The 16,857-nt window shown below is 43.8% G+C and overlaps 1 protein-coding gene across 6 annotated transcripts in view; it reads left to right on the plus strand.

The window, feature by feature from the left end:
* The window catches only part of LOC121880190 (ecdysone-induced protein 74EF-like), a 207,993-nt gene extending 194,843 nt beyond the window's left edge, over positions 1–13,150 (plus strand). For 5 of the 6 annotated variants that reach the window (XM_042387321.1, XM_042387325.1, XM_042387326.1 and 2 more), the window contains 5 exons: positions 2,035–2,142; positions 3,785–3,934; positions 8,855–9,205; positions 9,530–9,722; positions 10,402–13,150. In XM_042387321.1, the coding sequence (XP_042243255.1) occupies positions 2,035–2,142; positions 3,785–3,934; positions 8,855–9,205; positions 9,530–9,722; positions 10,402–10,510 (911 nt within the window). In that variant the 3' untranslated portion in view covers positions 10,511–13,150. The remainder of the gene's footprint in view (positions 1–2,034; positions 2,143–3,784; positions 3,935–8,854; positions 9,206–9,529; positions 9,723–10,401) is intronic. The other variant, XM_042387327.1, reaches the window with a different exon arrangement.
* Positions 13,151–16,857: the final 3,707 nt, after the last annotated feature.

Here is a 16,857-nt window from a genome sequence, read left to right on the forward strand (position 1 = left end):
TGGTAGAGGGTAGAGGACACGGGGTGGGGTGACACGGCACACTTCATCGTCATAGTAGCTGAGGGAGGGGGGGCAGTGTTAAGACTTATATACCACACTGTCTGTCTTCATCATCAGGTGTGTGTGTGTGGTTGATGAGCAAGGATAACAGTGAGTATAGTTGATGGACACTGAATGATGGTCGTACACTTGGTGGAGTGGAAGTGTACCCCTGGGTCGCCGCCCCCCTTCCCCCTGGTGAACCAAAAAGAGCCGTCGACCATCCTCACGGCTGCTGTAAACGACCCTGACCCCGGAGCTGAGATGAGCTTCAGCTGCCCGCACTGCGACGATCCTGCCACCACACTCCTCCTCTCTTCCTCCTCCTCTTCCTCCTCCAAGCAGCATGACTATTACTACGAACAGCACAACCTATTGCTTCAACCACTACCACACTACTAGCATAACCATCCTACAACACGACCTCCCCCCCCCCCACACACACACAGAGTACTTGCACTTTATCTTAAATTAAAGTGGACCCAGACAGCGATGCAGTCTTCACAGATTTCACTTGTGTCTGAGAAAGAGAGAGAGACAGAGAGAGAGCGAGAGGGGGGGGGGCGCTTTACTTGTTTTAGGAAGTGGGGGGATGGGGGGTGGTGGTGGTGGTACATAGTGGAGGAGGCGTCGACGGGGATAGGGTACATACCGCTTACTGGAAGCTGTTGAGCGTACTGATGCAAGTTTGAGACTGGGTGGATAGGTGGGTGGATGGATGGCTGGGTGGGTGGGTAGAATGAGGTACAGAAGAGAGAGAGAGAGAGAGAGTGAGTGCTTTAAGCTTCAACAGGAAGGAGCAAAGGATCGCAGGAGACGCCCAGGCCAGCCCATGAGCTAGCTAGCGTGGGAGGGGAAACACATTCACGATAACTTAAGGCTCAATCTACGTGGGAGAAAGTGGGTAGGAGGATGAGGTTAAAGTGAGAGAAGGAGGGAGAGAGAGAGTATGAGGATAGGAGGGATGAAAGAGAACGCGAGAAAGAGGAGAATGAATAATGAAAGGGATAGAGAGAGAGAGAGAGAAGGGTAAGTGAGAGGGATAGAGAAATGAAAGGGTGTGCGAAAGAGGAGGATGTGAGATAGTGTGAGATGGAAGAGATCTCAGCTGGGTGGGTGGGTGTGTGTTCCATGGTACGAACTATGAGAGAGTCGGTTCCTAAAGGTTATCTCACACAGCTAAAGCTCTCCCGAGGGTCTCAGCCGAAGGAGGAAAAGTGTGTGTGTGTGTGTGTGTGTGTTTTCGCGTAATTTGCCTGGCTTGTTTTGTGTTTGTGACGTGTGCTTTGTGTTTGTGACATGTGCTTTGTGTTTGTGACGTGTGTGGACCCGAAACATTATAAGTTGTGTTTACAGTTTCAAACTTCAGCAGCATCAAAGTAAATGACTATAAATAAACAAACAAACATCCAAGCGAAAATCTTGCTTCATTCATTAAAGGCAAGTGTGTCTGTGTCCCGTACTGTTGACATTTAGATCAACAGTAGTCGTAGCAACGGTATCCAGGCAACGGAGGAGTCCTACAAACAGTGCCGTTCTTGTACCTGTTGTTGGGTGTTGTCGAGGAGCATCTTGGCGCCGTGGGAAAGCCTTCCATTCACAAACCTTGAGACCTGGGATCGACTCGAAGGGGTGGAAGAGGGGAAGGACTCGGTCAAACGGCGGTGTATATTTTGCCCTAGAGTAACAGACAGAAGATCTCTCGTTCGCCAGGCGTTGTTTTAAACCACCGTTTGATCGCCTTTGCTGGCAAAAGTTTTGTTGTTTCAGGAGGCGCTGGAGTCTTTAGTGATAAAGCTCCTGTTCGCCAGACGCTGTTTTCACCCTGTTTGATCGCCTTTGCTGGCACTTTGTTGTTTCAGGAGGCGCTAGAGCCTTTGGTGTTGCCTTTATAAAGTGTGTGTGTTCCTTACCACCTGATGCTACTCACGGTGATACTTAGGGTGTTTCTTAGCGTGTTACTCACGGTGTTTCTCTCTCTTGTGTACTTTACAGTGGGCGGGTCTCTGCCTCCCTCCCCCGCGGACTCTGGAGTGTCGGACGTGGACTCTTCCAGCGGACACACCAGTAATGACGAGTCCAAGACCAGACTACACCTAGCAGGTATGTTTCTCTCACTGCACACTCCTTCCTCCTCTTCCTTCTACTTCTTCCCGTCCTCTGTCTCTCCTTCTCCTACTTCTTCCCCCCTATGTCTCTCCTCCTTCTACTTCTTCTTCCCCTTCTGTCCGTCTTTCTTTCCCTCTTTCTTCTTCTCCTCCTCCTGCCCCTCTCTCTCTCTGTTTATCTTCTTGTTTTATCCTTATTCTTCCCATTCATTGACTTCATGCTGTCCTCTGGTAGACCAAACGTACTCACGACGCAACTGATTAACCAAGAAGACACTCCTCTCCTCCCCCTTCCTTCCCTCTCCCCCTTCCTTCCCTCTCCCCCTCCCTTACCCCCTCTGGACATATTGGGGGAAAGGGGAACAGATTGGTGGGCGTGGGGTGGGTTGGTGGGCGTAGGTTGGCAGGAAAGGATGGGTGTAGGGTGGGGGAAAAGGGTGAGTGGGTTGGTGGGTAATAGGTGAGACACTGAAGGTGGGTTGATGGGGAGGGAGATGTGAGCCAGAGAGAGAGAGAGAGAGACCCTTCCTACTGGACCTATATAATGTAGTTCTGATAGTCCTGGGAGATCGTGGGGTCCGAGGCGGTTATTCAGCAGTCTTACTCCAGAACCAACACACACGCACGCACCGTTTGATAGCTGCAATTCACGTTTTCCCGAATCCTTAACTTTCTCAATATTTAAGACAGTAAAATTCTTTCTTCGAGACGGGAGAGGGGTGGGGGGGGAGGGATTGTAAGGGTAGGTGTATAGGCTGTAGATGTGAGGAAATAGAGGGAGGGGAGGTGTCAGTATGGAGGGAGGGGAGGTGTCAGTATGGAGGGAGGGCCTTAAGTAGGGCATCACGTCACCCTCTTGGCAGAAGGAAGACTCGACAGTAGGCCTCGTCCACCCCCTACTAGCGTCTCTTGTTACCAGTCCTCAGACACACGCTTCCTTTCCCACGGGTACTGCCACTATCCCCCGAGGATGACTGACTGACCGAAACCACCCAAGCAACGCCGGTACTTAAAGATTTCATTACGATCATCGTCTTCATCATCAGCACCGTCGTCATCATCATCGTCACCACAGTCATCATCATCATCACGTGGGTGGTAGCACAAACAAGTACGTCCCTGACACTATATATTTAGCCGCTTTTATTTCCCTGTGGCCAGAGGGTCAGTGGGGGTCAACCCAGGTCAGGTCACCGGAGACGAAGACAGGTGTTGACCCAGTGTGTGAGAGGTGACCACAACTCGGGTCACGGGGGGAGAGCTCCCAGAAGTTTATTTTGGGAAGTTGATCCTGTGATAATGAGAGAAGAGAAAGGTGGAAACAACGAAACGGACGATAATTGGGAAGAGGCGATGATGGCCTTAGTGCCCACAGAAGCACCTGGTAATGAGTGCCGGCTGCTGTACCGTTATTATGGCACTGTTTGGCTCATTAGTGACCTGTCACCAGTTGGATTCTCATCCACCTTTATATGCCATGACAAACACCCTCCCTACCTCCTTTTTATAAATAAAGTGTGTGTGTGTGTGTTTGTTTTAATGTGTGTCCGTGTGTATGTATTATTGTGAAATTACAAGTGAACATAACGAAAACAAAACAAAATATATTAACATGTGTATCTTCTTCTGTATTACAGTATGTGGGTCGCGGACTCCAGACTCCCCTTCGTCAGGAGCGGAGGCAGGAGGGTCACTACCGTCCTTCCATCCCACCTATTCCCCACAACAACTCCACATGCGCTCATCGTCCCAGCCACCGCTCACACCAACCTTCCCAAGGCCTCAAGGTATGTAAACATCTAGTAGCCTTTCTATAGACACTATCATGATGTAGCCTTTCTATAAACACTATATCATGATGTAGCCTTTCTATAAACACTATATCATGATGTAGCCTTTCTATAAACACTATATCATGATGTAGTCTTTCTATAAACACTATATCATGATGTAGTCTTTCTATAAACACTATATCATGATGTAGTCTTTCTATAGACACTCTATCATGATGTAGTCTTTCTATAAACACTATATCATGGCTTTAGGTTTTGTTTACATCTGTGTCGTTAACTATGTCTCCTATACATGCTAGATAATGTCGGCTGGTGTCGCTAGGTTAGGTATATTGTACTGGGTGGGTTCCTACCTGCAGCTTACATCTTCAACGTCTTCATGCTCATGATCAATATTGTTCTCGGTCTCTCTCTAGTGTTTAGATCAGGGTGTCCTATTTGTCTCCTTAGATTATCCCGAAGATTAGTACCCTCCCCCCCCCCACCTCCTCCTCCGCTTATGAGAACCTGATGATTAAACACTCTATTGCTACCGGGGATTGGGGGATAGGTTAGGTTACGTTAGCAGTAGATTGTGATTACGTTAGAAGTTGGTTGTGGTTACGTTAGAAGTTGGTTGTGGTTACGTTAGCAGTTGGTTGCGTTTAATGATCACTTTATCAGTGATGGCTTGTATGTGGTCTCACCCTCTTTTAATTTATTTATGTTTTATTTATTTATTTACTTTTTTGTAACTAGGGAACATTATTGTTGTACCTGAAACAATATTGGACGGGGGGGGGTGGCTTGACGTCTTAACTAGCGTCTGGATAGGTTAGGTTAGGTTCAGTTAGATTAAGTGTAGTTTCCGTGTCAGGTTAGGTTCAGTGAGGTTAGCTTAGGTTAAGTGTACAGTTTCCGTGTCAGCGCCAGTCTGATGAGGAAATGTATTGCTCTGAGAGGAACCTTCAGCGTCGCGTGTCCAGGCCGAAGGGAAAGTTGGGAGTACGCTGTTGCCAAGTAGGTCAAGGTGGTGTTGGAAGTGAGAGTGTGTGTGTGTGTGTGGTGAGAGTGGTGTAGCATGTGGTGGTGGTAGAAGGGAAAGTGGTGCAGTGTGTTGGTGGTAGTGGTGGAAGTAATAGGGATATATAACTATGTGTTGGTTGATAATGGTGGTGTGGTAGAGGTGTGATATATATTTCTGGCTGCTGGTTGTAGTTAGTGGTAGGGATGGTGGTAGTCGTGGTATAGTGTTGGCCACCTTGTTACCACCTTATGAGATTTGTTATATAGGGAGACCTAATTTAGACCTCTTAAATAGAAATACATAGGACTGAGGCAATGTGTGTGTTGTCGGGGGAGGGGGGGGCGCACTACACCCAGATATTAAAACACTCTTGTGCACATTCCTCTCATCTTATTCCCCTGTGAACGTGATTTCTATCCAGTACACCATCTCACTGGCGTAAAGGTCGCGGTAGTTGTGGTGTATTGGCTTCTTTGAGGCGACTGGTAAGAGTCTCCTTTACAGTCGTCCCACCAAGGCTCTCCGGAGTCTCCTGTTAGTATACCAGCAGCTTTACAGTTAATGAACATGATGTCAGTAACTGGTAGAGGATACGTATTGGCATTGTGGTAAGGATAACTAAGGTTGTCCACATCATGGTGTCTGAAGTGAAAGTTGTACAATAGTGGCTCATGAAAGTGTGGCGATATCGTTGGTGGCGGCGGGAACTCCAACCAGTGGGATAACGGAAATGCCGCGCATCCGCCGTCGGGTCCAGCGCGTAACGTCTACCTAAGTGTTGCGGGAGTACGAGTAGGGAAACAGTGGACAAGCAAGGCCCATAGTGGCGGGAGGGTGCGTGGCTTATCTCACAGTTAGGCAGAAGGAGGCCCCTGCTCGAGGCCACCAAGGGTTTTCTTTCCACAGTTTCCCTTCTTCACCAACGATGCTGGCTGGCCGTCGGAAGTAATCCAAAATATGTCGTTGTTTCGTGTCTCTATAACACTCTTGAGATATTTTCTTGGGTCCTCCCTCCATCCCAATGGTTAATTCTTTTAGTGGTGGTGATGATGGTGGTGGTGGTGATGATGGGGGACAGTGGCAGGGGTGGAGGATGGTGGGGGTGGGAGAGGTGACCTTGCTGCGCCGCTCAAAGTCAGCAAGTCACTGCTCCCCACCACCACCACCACTACTACCACACCACCACCACATGTACTCCACCACACACACTCACTCACTCTAGGGCCGTACACTCCACCACTGAGAGTTGGTCGTCATTGGTCATCAGTCTAACTTGCTACACCACAAAAAATAATCACAACGTCAGCTTATCTTTCGGTAAGTTGGCACTTGGTCCGAGATGGAGTGTGTGAACCAGGCGAACACTTGATAGCTTTTCCTCGTCTAGTGTTAAAAAACAAGTCAGGTAAACTTCTTAGGAATAATATTAAGTAAACATAAGTCATCCCCAAGTTATCAGAAGTTAATGATTGACGGACTTCGTAAATCAGTGAGGAACAATCTCTGACCTTGTGTGACCCCAGGCTACCCATACACGCACAACCTCATTATCGACATTTGGGCCTTTAATACATTTGCATACGTTGAAATTCATAATACATTACGTCAGTTTTAGTACGGGGAAGTTTGAATAATTAGTTCCTCTGTAGACCCAGTGACCCGTGAGTGACAGGCCTAACGCTCCCTCATTCTCCCGCTAGTTAACACCTACTGACAGGTCGACTCTTACTCATATAAAATTAAATCATTAACTGCAGCGGTCGGCAAAATGTGCATTTAGATTTAGGCCTGCTTGCATGGTCCTGACGAGGCTGCGTTGCATAGGCGGGGGTATCCGTTCTCTGATTGGTGGAGGGCGTGGTGCCTGGCCTCTGATTGGTGGAGGGCGTGGTACCTGGTCTCTGATTGGTGGAGGGCGGGTTCGTCCGGCCAAGGAACAAAGGGTGAAGGCGGGTTGACTGACCAATCCCAAGGTCATCTGGTAACACCCCCACTACTCACGTATATTCGTATTATACAAATTTGCATTCTTCAGTTTACCATTATTAGGCCAGAGGGTGAAGTGTAAAGCAGCCCCCCCCCCCCATGTTCGTGACCTTATTCCATCTTTATCAAACTCACAACTTTTAAAGTAAGTCGTAAATCAAATTATAGAAGAGGTCATTAATTATGCCTAAGACATTTATGAATCATTGCCTCGTCTTCCTAGATACCCGGAAAACGTCTAAGTGAGGTTTTGACGTTGTCTTTATGGCCTTACGACAGGAAATCGTTGTCATATTTTTGCAAGTCCGCCCCAAGTCAGCACTGTAAGGTTCTCAAAGTCAAGTTTATTCTCCGCGTCAATGCTGCGGTTTTGTACTCGAGTGGGAATTTCTGTTAGAACATTCCTTCTTAGTTGATTAAATACTTTTAAATAGATTAGATAAAAAGAATTAACAGTTTTAAGAATAATTTATCCAAGATGGAAAACTATTGGCACGTGTGCGTTGAAGTCGTATTTTATTTGGTAGTTTGTGTTAAAAAGTTGAAGTGGTTATGTGGTGATGCGTGCCTCCAAAAATGAGTGCAAGTTGGTCATGTGTTAAGGATACGGTGATAGGCAGTCAGAAGGTGAAGAAAGAGTGGAGCATTGGAGGAGCGGGGCCGACCTTGAGGCAGCACGTTGACACCGTTTTCCCGCCACCTGCTCACCCGACAAGCACATGTATGTACGACAACTACACTATTTATAAATACTCTAGCTGAGCCATTACTCGTGTCGTATGTACTGAACAAATTAATATTTAGATAATTTTTAATTGTATTTAATTAATCTAAATATAGTCACGCATTGGGATTTGTGGGAAGATAATGAATAAAATTCACAATATATTGACTTGGCAACTGTGCTTGATCTTGCTGCCAACACAGACTTTTGGCGGGAACTTCTCCAGTAAGGTGCAGGAAACGAGCTTTTTGAGAGAATTCTAACACATGGCCAGACACGATTAAAATAATTCTGATGATATATATATATATATATATACACAGTTCAGTTATTACACATTGTTTTGCCATAATTGGTTACGTAGATTGCGATAGGCGAGAATGTTGTTTTTGCGAATTTACATGTTTATAATAAAGCCTGCGGTAGGTTTGTTGTTGGTGATGAAGGACGTCCTGATAGTGGTGGTAAACAGTGGAGGCGCATGAAAGTATACTGGATAGTGGTTTCATTCGTGTTGATTACATGTGATGTGTCACACGTGCACTACACATATCATTGACCACGTGTACACGGTGGTGTTATTGACACAGTTGACGAAACAATGCTCTCTCGTAAGATAAGATTTACAAAGAGATTGAGGAAGATATAATTGGTTCTTTGTCTTGCAGCGGGGGAGGTTAATGTTGGTCTGTACTTCCGCTCAACTCCCCAGCGACAACGATAATTGGCCGCGGGGAAGCGTCTCACTCGTTCAGTGGCTATCTTGTTCACTCGCCCGACATGTGGAGAAGCAAAGGTTGAAGAGCGAAACAGTTATTATGGTAGGAAATTAAAGCTGTGATGGGCCAGAGGTTCGTCCCACCCCCCGAGGGATGTGATGGAACGCCGTGGGAAAGTGTTGCGCGGGAGGGAAGGGTTAACCGTCGTCCCAGACTTCCCGTAACTTGTCGTAACAGCGGGTTAATAGGTTACTAGTATACCGCACCACCACTGCTACCAGATGTACACTATTACGTGCAGCGTCACTCTTTACTAATATTACGGGTCTGCAGTGTTGTTATTGGTACAGCACCGCCACCGATAATAAATATATTATGTATTATTACCAATGTGTAGCTTTCTTATTTATTATTTTTAGAAGTTGAGATTATGATTGTTGTTTGAACATGTAACTAAGCACTGTCTGTTTTCTTTACAGATTCTCAGGTGATGGGTTATGGCGGTGTGGGTGTGTCGGGTTACATGGATACTGGGTCTCCCGGGGGTGTGGCGGCAGCGTACGGGGTCACCTCCCCTCACTACACTGGCCACCCATCAGGTCTCGCATCTCCCCTCCTGGGGCCCTCCTCCTCACACATGACCCACATGGTCACCTCCGGTATGGGCCCCGCGCCATCTACCGCCTCCCCCTCCTCCTCTTCCTCCGCCGAGGACTTCTTCCTGGGCGACATGGGCTTCCCTCCCAGGATGAAGAAGAAGGCACGTAAGCCCAAGCCCGTGGATGCCAACGGCCAACAGCAGCCTGGCATGAAGAGGAAGAGCAGAGAAGGTGAGGTCCAGAACCACCACTTCAATTTTCTTCTTGTATTATACTGGGAAAAAACTGAAATATATTTTATCACACCGTAACCTAACCCAATCAAAGCCTGCCTATCCAAGAATAACCTAACCGACTCCAACCTAACGGTACCCTATCCTGATCTTGACCTACCCTAACATAACCTTACCACACCTGACCAACCCAAACCTAAGCTAACCTCACCTATATCAGACTTAACCTTAACCTAACCAAAGTAATCAAACCCCATACAACCTAATGCAACCCAATTTACCACTACACTGTTCCTAATAAGTTTTTTTTAACTTGTTCCAGGCTCAACAACATACCTGTGGGAATTCCTACTGAAGTTACTGCAGGACAAGGAGTGCTGCCCTAAGTACATAAAGTGGACGAACCGAGAGAAGGGTGTATTTAAGCTGGTCGACTCAAAGGCGGTGTCCAGGTTATGGGGTCTTCATAAGAACAAACCTGACATGAACTACGAAACTATGGGCCGTGCTTTAAGGTGGGTCATCGTTTATTTATTTTTTTCTATCTTTTTATTTATAATCTTATTCTTTTCACCTAACACTCTACACACACTTTCCTCACCTCCTCCGTTATACTTCCTGCCATTTTCTTTGTCCTCTCTCTATCCTCAACCCACCATACTCCTGCCCTCTCTTTGCATCATACCTATAGTATACTACCATACCAGCTCTCCCATCCTATTGTTAACCATCATTTATAAGAAATTGCTCTCAATGGTTAACAGCCACAACTTTAGGAGCTTTTTTCACATGAAACAAGGATTGTAGTACTGTATAGCTGTAGATGTGTTGAGAAACAATTGGTATTCGACACTTAACATTGAACTGGAAGTGGTGGTTGTGTTTGTAGGTGTTAGTTTGTAAGTATAATTTCATTGTACAGTATACTTTTAAGTAGAGTAAAATGAGAAGTGTTTTGGGGGCTCATATAGTTGGGTTTGTTAATTTATATTGTTGGATACCAGATGAGTTTATTGTAATTCCACAAGAGGGCAGTTCATGATGGTACTGCAGTCTAAAACCCAGTTATGTAGTAGCTCTTCAGACTTCAGAACTTTCAAAAATCACTTTCATTTAATTTATACAAGTATAATATGTATTGATGATGTATTATAATATTTAAAGTGATACTAAATGTTTTGTTTATCTCTACAGATACTACTACCAGCGTGGGATCTTGGCTAAGGTTGATGGCCAGCGGCTTGTGTATCAATTCGTAGACGTCCCAAAAGACATAATTGAAATCGACTGTACAGGAGCATAAGGGCATTGGCCTGTACTTCTCTGTCATGGAGGTTTCTTCTCAGCTACAAGAGGATTCTCATCAGCTGCTACAGGAGGACCAGAGTGCAGCTGCATCCCCAGCGGGAGTGTCAGCAACACCTTCAGTATGGTCCCTGCTCACACTTAGCTGTTGCAGATGAAGTGATACAGAAGAGGGTTGTGCACTCACTGCACAATATGAACCACTTATGTACCGGTTTCCTTCTGACAATAACTTGATATTTTTTCAAGAATCTGTAAAATAATAATATTATCAGAGGGAACTCTTGTGAGCTTCCCAGTTGCCTATTTCTGTATATATTGCCTCTAATCTCCACACTGTAATGACTATCACTCTGTGAGTCTGTAAATAGTATATAGATAAGATTAATTATAATTATTTTATTACATGCGCCTCTAGACGAAGTGGCAAGACTCTTGTGTCGAACACTGTGAGGCCCCACCTCCTCCTACCCATCCAGAATGTGATACTAGGCAGCCCACGGACACGGATACACTGTACTGGGCCCCTCAGTGTAGGGTGTAGTGAACGACATAGTCACACCCTCCTCCTCAAGTACCTCCTGAGCTCGTGGAAGATCCTATTATTATTATTATTATTATTATTAAAATGTCTGATCCCTGACTGTGCATCTTCCAAACTAATATTGAAAACAGAAAACTGAATCATTGAAGATATTTATGCCTCAAAGCACTTTACTGATGATGAAAACTACCCAGAGACCTGACTTGTTGTGATCAATTATGCTCTGAATCAGAGACAAACAGGTAATGAGATAAGTTGTCTCACATTGTTGAGAATCTCCCCATCATCTAACAGACAGGAAAGATTTAACTACCAGCTCAGGCGGTACTTTATGGAATCGGGTTTGAGTCCTTAAGTCAGTCCGTACGTAGATTCCCCCAAGTGTCCCGTAAATGGCGCTCAATCGGATTCGAGTTCTTATTTTGTTGGGAACTCTCCTCGGGAGGTGTCAATGGTCAGTGCCTTGCAGCTTTGACAGTCCGTTGCGCTCTGCTTCTTTATAGGACTCCGATGCCATTTTTATCCTAAATTCTGACACATTTGTGATTGGCCTTAAAGCTACTAACCTAATGCCAAGGTGATATTAGTGATAAAGTGTTGTGCAAAAAAATTGGGCATGAGGAAATAGGTTGTCCATGGTAAATTGGTGCTCAATTTGATGATGTTCCAATTCTTTGTAAGTGAAAAGAAAGCCATATCATATATTTTGAATATATTTAATACTTTTAAATTTGTACTCTATATTTTTCATCTATGAAAAAGTTGTCCAATATGTAGCTAATGCTTGCTGTTACCGCGAGACCAACAAGAGACAACCATAAGGGTGTGACGTCAGGAGAAGGGATCTCTAAGAGTGACTTGCGTCGGTCAGGGTCAAGCAGGAGGACTCCGCGTGCGCCCCTCTGTAACATAGACTCTCTCTCTTTTAAGGATTATTTATTTATTGAATACTTAATATTTTACAAGAGTTGTTAAATTGTTATATAAGTTAAATGTTTTGATGACACGAGACTGGGAAAACATTAAGGTGTAATGTAAGTTCAGTTGTGGTGTTGTGTTTTAATGTATTAATATTCAGCGGCTATGTTATGTCTATTAACAGCGGACCAACCTTTATTTCGCTAAATTGTCATTTTTATTAAATAGTTTTACATATCATTTTGGTTGTATACTAAATCATTCCTTTTTTGTAAAACCCATTTTTTGAGTGTAATAAGTTGTGGCCTCTGAGAAGTAGAGAGACCCTATGGTGTCCTCGCCTTCCTTCCCTACTCTCTCACTATCCTCATACATGATACTCCAGTCCTCCTTCCCATCAATATGCCTTCATGCTGTCGGTGCTTAATACCTTCCCTTACCTTCCAATAATACTATTACTCTCCTTTAGTCTCACCTTCACCTTTGGGATGCCTCATACATCCCCGTGACCTTAATCTTCTTCCCAGGGGTGCCTGAATACTCCCCCCTCCCCTCCCTGTACCCCAGTGATGTTAAGACCCCAATTAGCCCTCCCCCAGTAGCCCCCGGCGTGAACTAGTACCGTGAAGAGCGTGTCGTCCGCGTGTTGGTCCCAGAGAGTTGGCTTCTGTTAGTACAAAGTGTGGCGGTGGCTGGCGGCGTCCTGTCCTCACCCACCTAGCTTGTCATATGTCTTCTCATTGGCTGCACCTTACAACTTTTACAAATTTCACAGCCAATGACGAAGACCTATTTAAGTTAATGACTAAAGTTATGTTGGGATGACGTTTTGCCTTGAGAGAGCTGGCAGGAGCCCTGACTCATGTTGCCCCTAGGCAAGTGATGCCCCAGGGTGGGTGGGGACGGCATCACCACCTCCCCCAGCCTGTCCCTCCCCTAGGGGTGAGCCCCAGGGAACCCCCGGGGCCACCTCCCCCAGGGGAGAGCTAGCCCCAAGGGACCCTCCGGGCCACCTCCCCCAGAGGCCCTCCGTGGCCACGGGAGGGGCACCTCAGCCCCGTCGCTGTACAGTCGTGTCGACGGCCCTGGGCTTCGTCGGCAGCTTTTTAAGTGTTCTCACTACACACTGTATCAACACTACCATTTTTAAGGTGTAAAATAAAGCAAATGATATTATTTGATCTTTCATTTACCATTTATTACGCTGACCTTATCTTACAAAGTATTCTATCATACAACAATGACTGTTTCTTGTCAGCTGGGAACTACTTTATGTAATAAGGTGTCACTGGAATGAAAATGAAAGAACTTATGCTGCACTTGGAGATATTAAAGGTGACCGATATGACAAACTAAAATGGACAGAAAAAGTTATGTTCTGATGAAAACATGATTTGGTATAGATACAAGTAGGTACAAGTACAGGTATAAATATATAAGTACAGGAGAAATTACAAGTGCAGGTACAGATGCAAGTACAGGTACAGTAAGAGATACAAGTACTGATAAAGAAGAAAAGTACAGGTGCAAGTACTGTACTGTACCTGTATGATAGTACAGGTGTATATGCAAGTCTGGGTACAAAGACGTGCAGGTAGTCAGACGCAGATGGTTACATAATGAACAGGTAAGACATGGTGAGGAACAAGGGAATGAGAGCTATGAAATGAACTAAGAAATTGAAATAGAATTGGACATGAAAATCTTTCCGTCAGAAAAACAAGAACTATACTGACTTTTTTTATCTTTCATTTTCCACTGAAAAGATTAATTCCTATCATATAATTTCATGATATGACAACGTTTTAGGTTAATAAAAGAAAAATAATTTATTTGAAAATCTAAGATTAATGAAAAGCGTATTGTACAATGGATAGTTGTAGTAATATGAACAAATCTTACCTAACCTAACACTATAACCGAACTTAACCAAACATAACCTAAACTAACTTGACCTAACTAAATATTTACTTGGTTCTGAACTTTTTAAAGAATAACGTTTTTAGCGTTGTCTATCTTGTGCTCGTAGTGGCCAGTCATGAGAAAAAATTGTTGTGTTGAAGTCTGATGCTAACGTCATAAGTGGGCGGTGCCTTAAAACATTATTTTTGGAGGACAGTTGTTATAGAGCCCCGCCCACACACATTAACATAATGTTTAACGGGAACTACATTTGACAAGTCATTTTCGTAAAAATGGCTCAACTACCAGACGCTCTTATCAAGTCCAACAATGTTTATGACTAACTACTTTTTCTGGTGAATCACCAGTGGTGATATATCTTTTAAAATCTACGGAATAATACTTGTATTTTAATAAGTTCCTTTATTTTGCACACACTGATATTAAAGAAAGGGAAACGTAAAAGTATTGAAAAATTACATTAAGTATTAAGGAGTTTGTTGTCTAAATCTGCTCGAATATACTTTCGTTCCAGTTACCAGTGAAGATGGTTTGTTCACGTTTGTTAAGAAAACACCACGAACGAAGCCATGGAACCACTTATTTTTCAGACCACACGAACCAACCACACAAACCTAATGTAACATAATCCTACTTAATCTAACCAAAACAAACTTAAGATAAAAAAGACTCGATCAGATCCGTATGATTCTACTTTAGAAGGGAAAAAAAAAAGATTTCGTGTTACAACTTAACATTGGACCCCCTATCCTGTGGCAGAAAACTGGTGGCATGTTTTCAATTCCTCCATCTTAAAAGATAGTTGAAAACATGCCACCACTCCTGGGCGGCCCTTGATACAGCTTTCTGCCTCGCGACTGATTAATAGTTAGTCTGTGCTTCATCTGGAGGTAAGTGATTGAATAGTTCTGCCACAAGAGAGGTTATGTGGCAGGACAACGACTTATACAAAGTGATATTTCAGGGTAATAGTTAAGAGCATGAATAGAACTTACAGTGAGTGTCATACGTATACTATCCATTTTTGACTGGTTATGTAATGAATTGCATTTTTTTCCACATTTTTGGCTTGAATACAAATTAACGTTCAATGTTTTGTCGACGCCATTTTGTTTACATGCAGAGCAGCAGATACAGCAAAGGTGTACAAGAGGGTGACCACCAGAAGGAATTGTCCGAATTGGTTGACATTTTTTCTACACACTAATATCATGATATTAAACACAAAAATGAAACGAAAATGCATAGAACTTAATAGAACCTGACAATCTTTTTATTTACTCTCCCGATTCACAATTCTCCTCCCGGTGCCATTTTTGTTGTTTACCTAGCTGAATCCCTCTTCAAGAGACGTTAAATATAAATGATGAACGTTTCCACGTATTCTTCCTCGCCATTGCTGGTGTATGTCGAGGCAAGTTGTTTAACACATAAAATAATACGATAATGCATAGAACCTAATAGAACCTGACCTAACATACCCATAGGTTGGGTATGTTAGGTCAGGTTCGATTAGGTTCTATGCATTGCCGTATCCATTTTTGTGTTTAATATCATAATATTAGTGTGTAAAAAAATGTCAACCAATTCGGACAATTCCTTCTGGTGGTCACCCTCTTCTACACCTTTACCGCAGATGCTTCCAACGACGGTCATATTGTACGGCTTATGATGATCTAATATAACTAACTTCACAACCTAACGATGGTGTAATATATTTATATACTTGAAAGTAACGAATTCGGTTAACTTTGAGTTGTTTGATGACTGTTTGGTGATTATAGGAAGTAGTTACTGATCCGTTGACGGTATCCTAATAAGACTATGAGGTTTCCGTAAAAGGGCTGAAACACTATTTGGTGAAGGTCAAGGAGAAGGTTGCCACTTTAATTATTATATTCTCTAGACGGATCTTTACTGCCATTTCCTGTACACTGAAAGCAGATCGGCCGTGGACGTGTTTTAAAAATAACTTGTGAATTTTAGAAAATCTTTTAAAAAGGAGCACGCAGCCTCTTCCCTCTACTACCATGTTGAGGCTTGGCCTACAGGACTGAACTGTGGGAGACACGACCCAACAACCTAATCTAATGATCATTGGGTAATTTTGGTTGAGATTAAGTTGGTTAGTTGGCTCGTCTCTCTCATAATTAGAGAAGAACAGGGTATTCAAAGCATGATTTATGTTAGAAATAAACTCGTGCAGGTCGAATGCGTGTATTGAGGTCTCGGTGTAGCGGACCAGAAGTTACCTGGATCAGAAGTGTACGAGGATGAACTGGAAATTAAATGCTAACCGAATACCAAGGATTTAATATGGCATGTGGATCATTGGATTGTGTTTCGCCAAGATGATGTAGACTAAATATTAAAACTACACTAGTTTCATAAAGCAAGACCATTCGCACTCATGTTGGGTATACTTGCTGGTAGAGGCCAATGGGTTCTAATCTTAAACACGTTCGGGAATTTTAAAATGAAGATGATAGTCACCTTCTAATACTAGGGTTGTACTGACCACAGTCATACCTGTTAGTTAACGTAAAATCAGATGATTCATATTACGCTTAATAGCCCCAAAACATGTAGTTGTAACTTATTTCTTGCGTCCCCCAACTGAGACGTCTGTTTTCTGTCTGCTTCAATATTACTGAGACGTTCGTTTTCTCTCGTGTGTTTCAGAATCTCGTATCCCCTGTTCGCCGGTTGCCTGTGTAAATTTGAAATTATGAATGAATACGTTTGTGTTACTGTAAGATAGGTATACCTGCTTACAGCTGAAACATTCAGGATCTATTTTGAGTGATGTTGAAAGCTTCAAATGTATTTACTTTTAGTGAAATTGTTCAGTAAGTCGAGTGTTAGAGTTTGCCAGTGAGTGTGAGAATCCTTTTCCCGCAATGCTAGATGTATTACAGTAGAGTTCCATTTGCCACTGAAGTCAGATTGTTTTGATTCAC

The sequence above is a fragment of the Homarus americanus genome, unplaced genomic scaffold (assembly GCF_018991925.1).
Source record: "Homarus americanus isolate GMGI-L3 unplaced genomic scaffold, GMGI_Hamer_2.0 scaffold30108, whole genome shotgun sequence".
NCBI lineage: Eukaryota > Metazoa > Arthropoda > Malacostraca > Decapoda > Nephropidae > Homarus > Homarus americanus.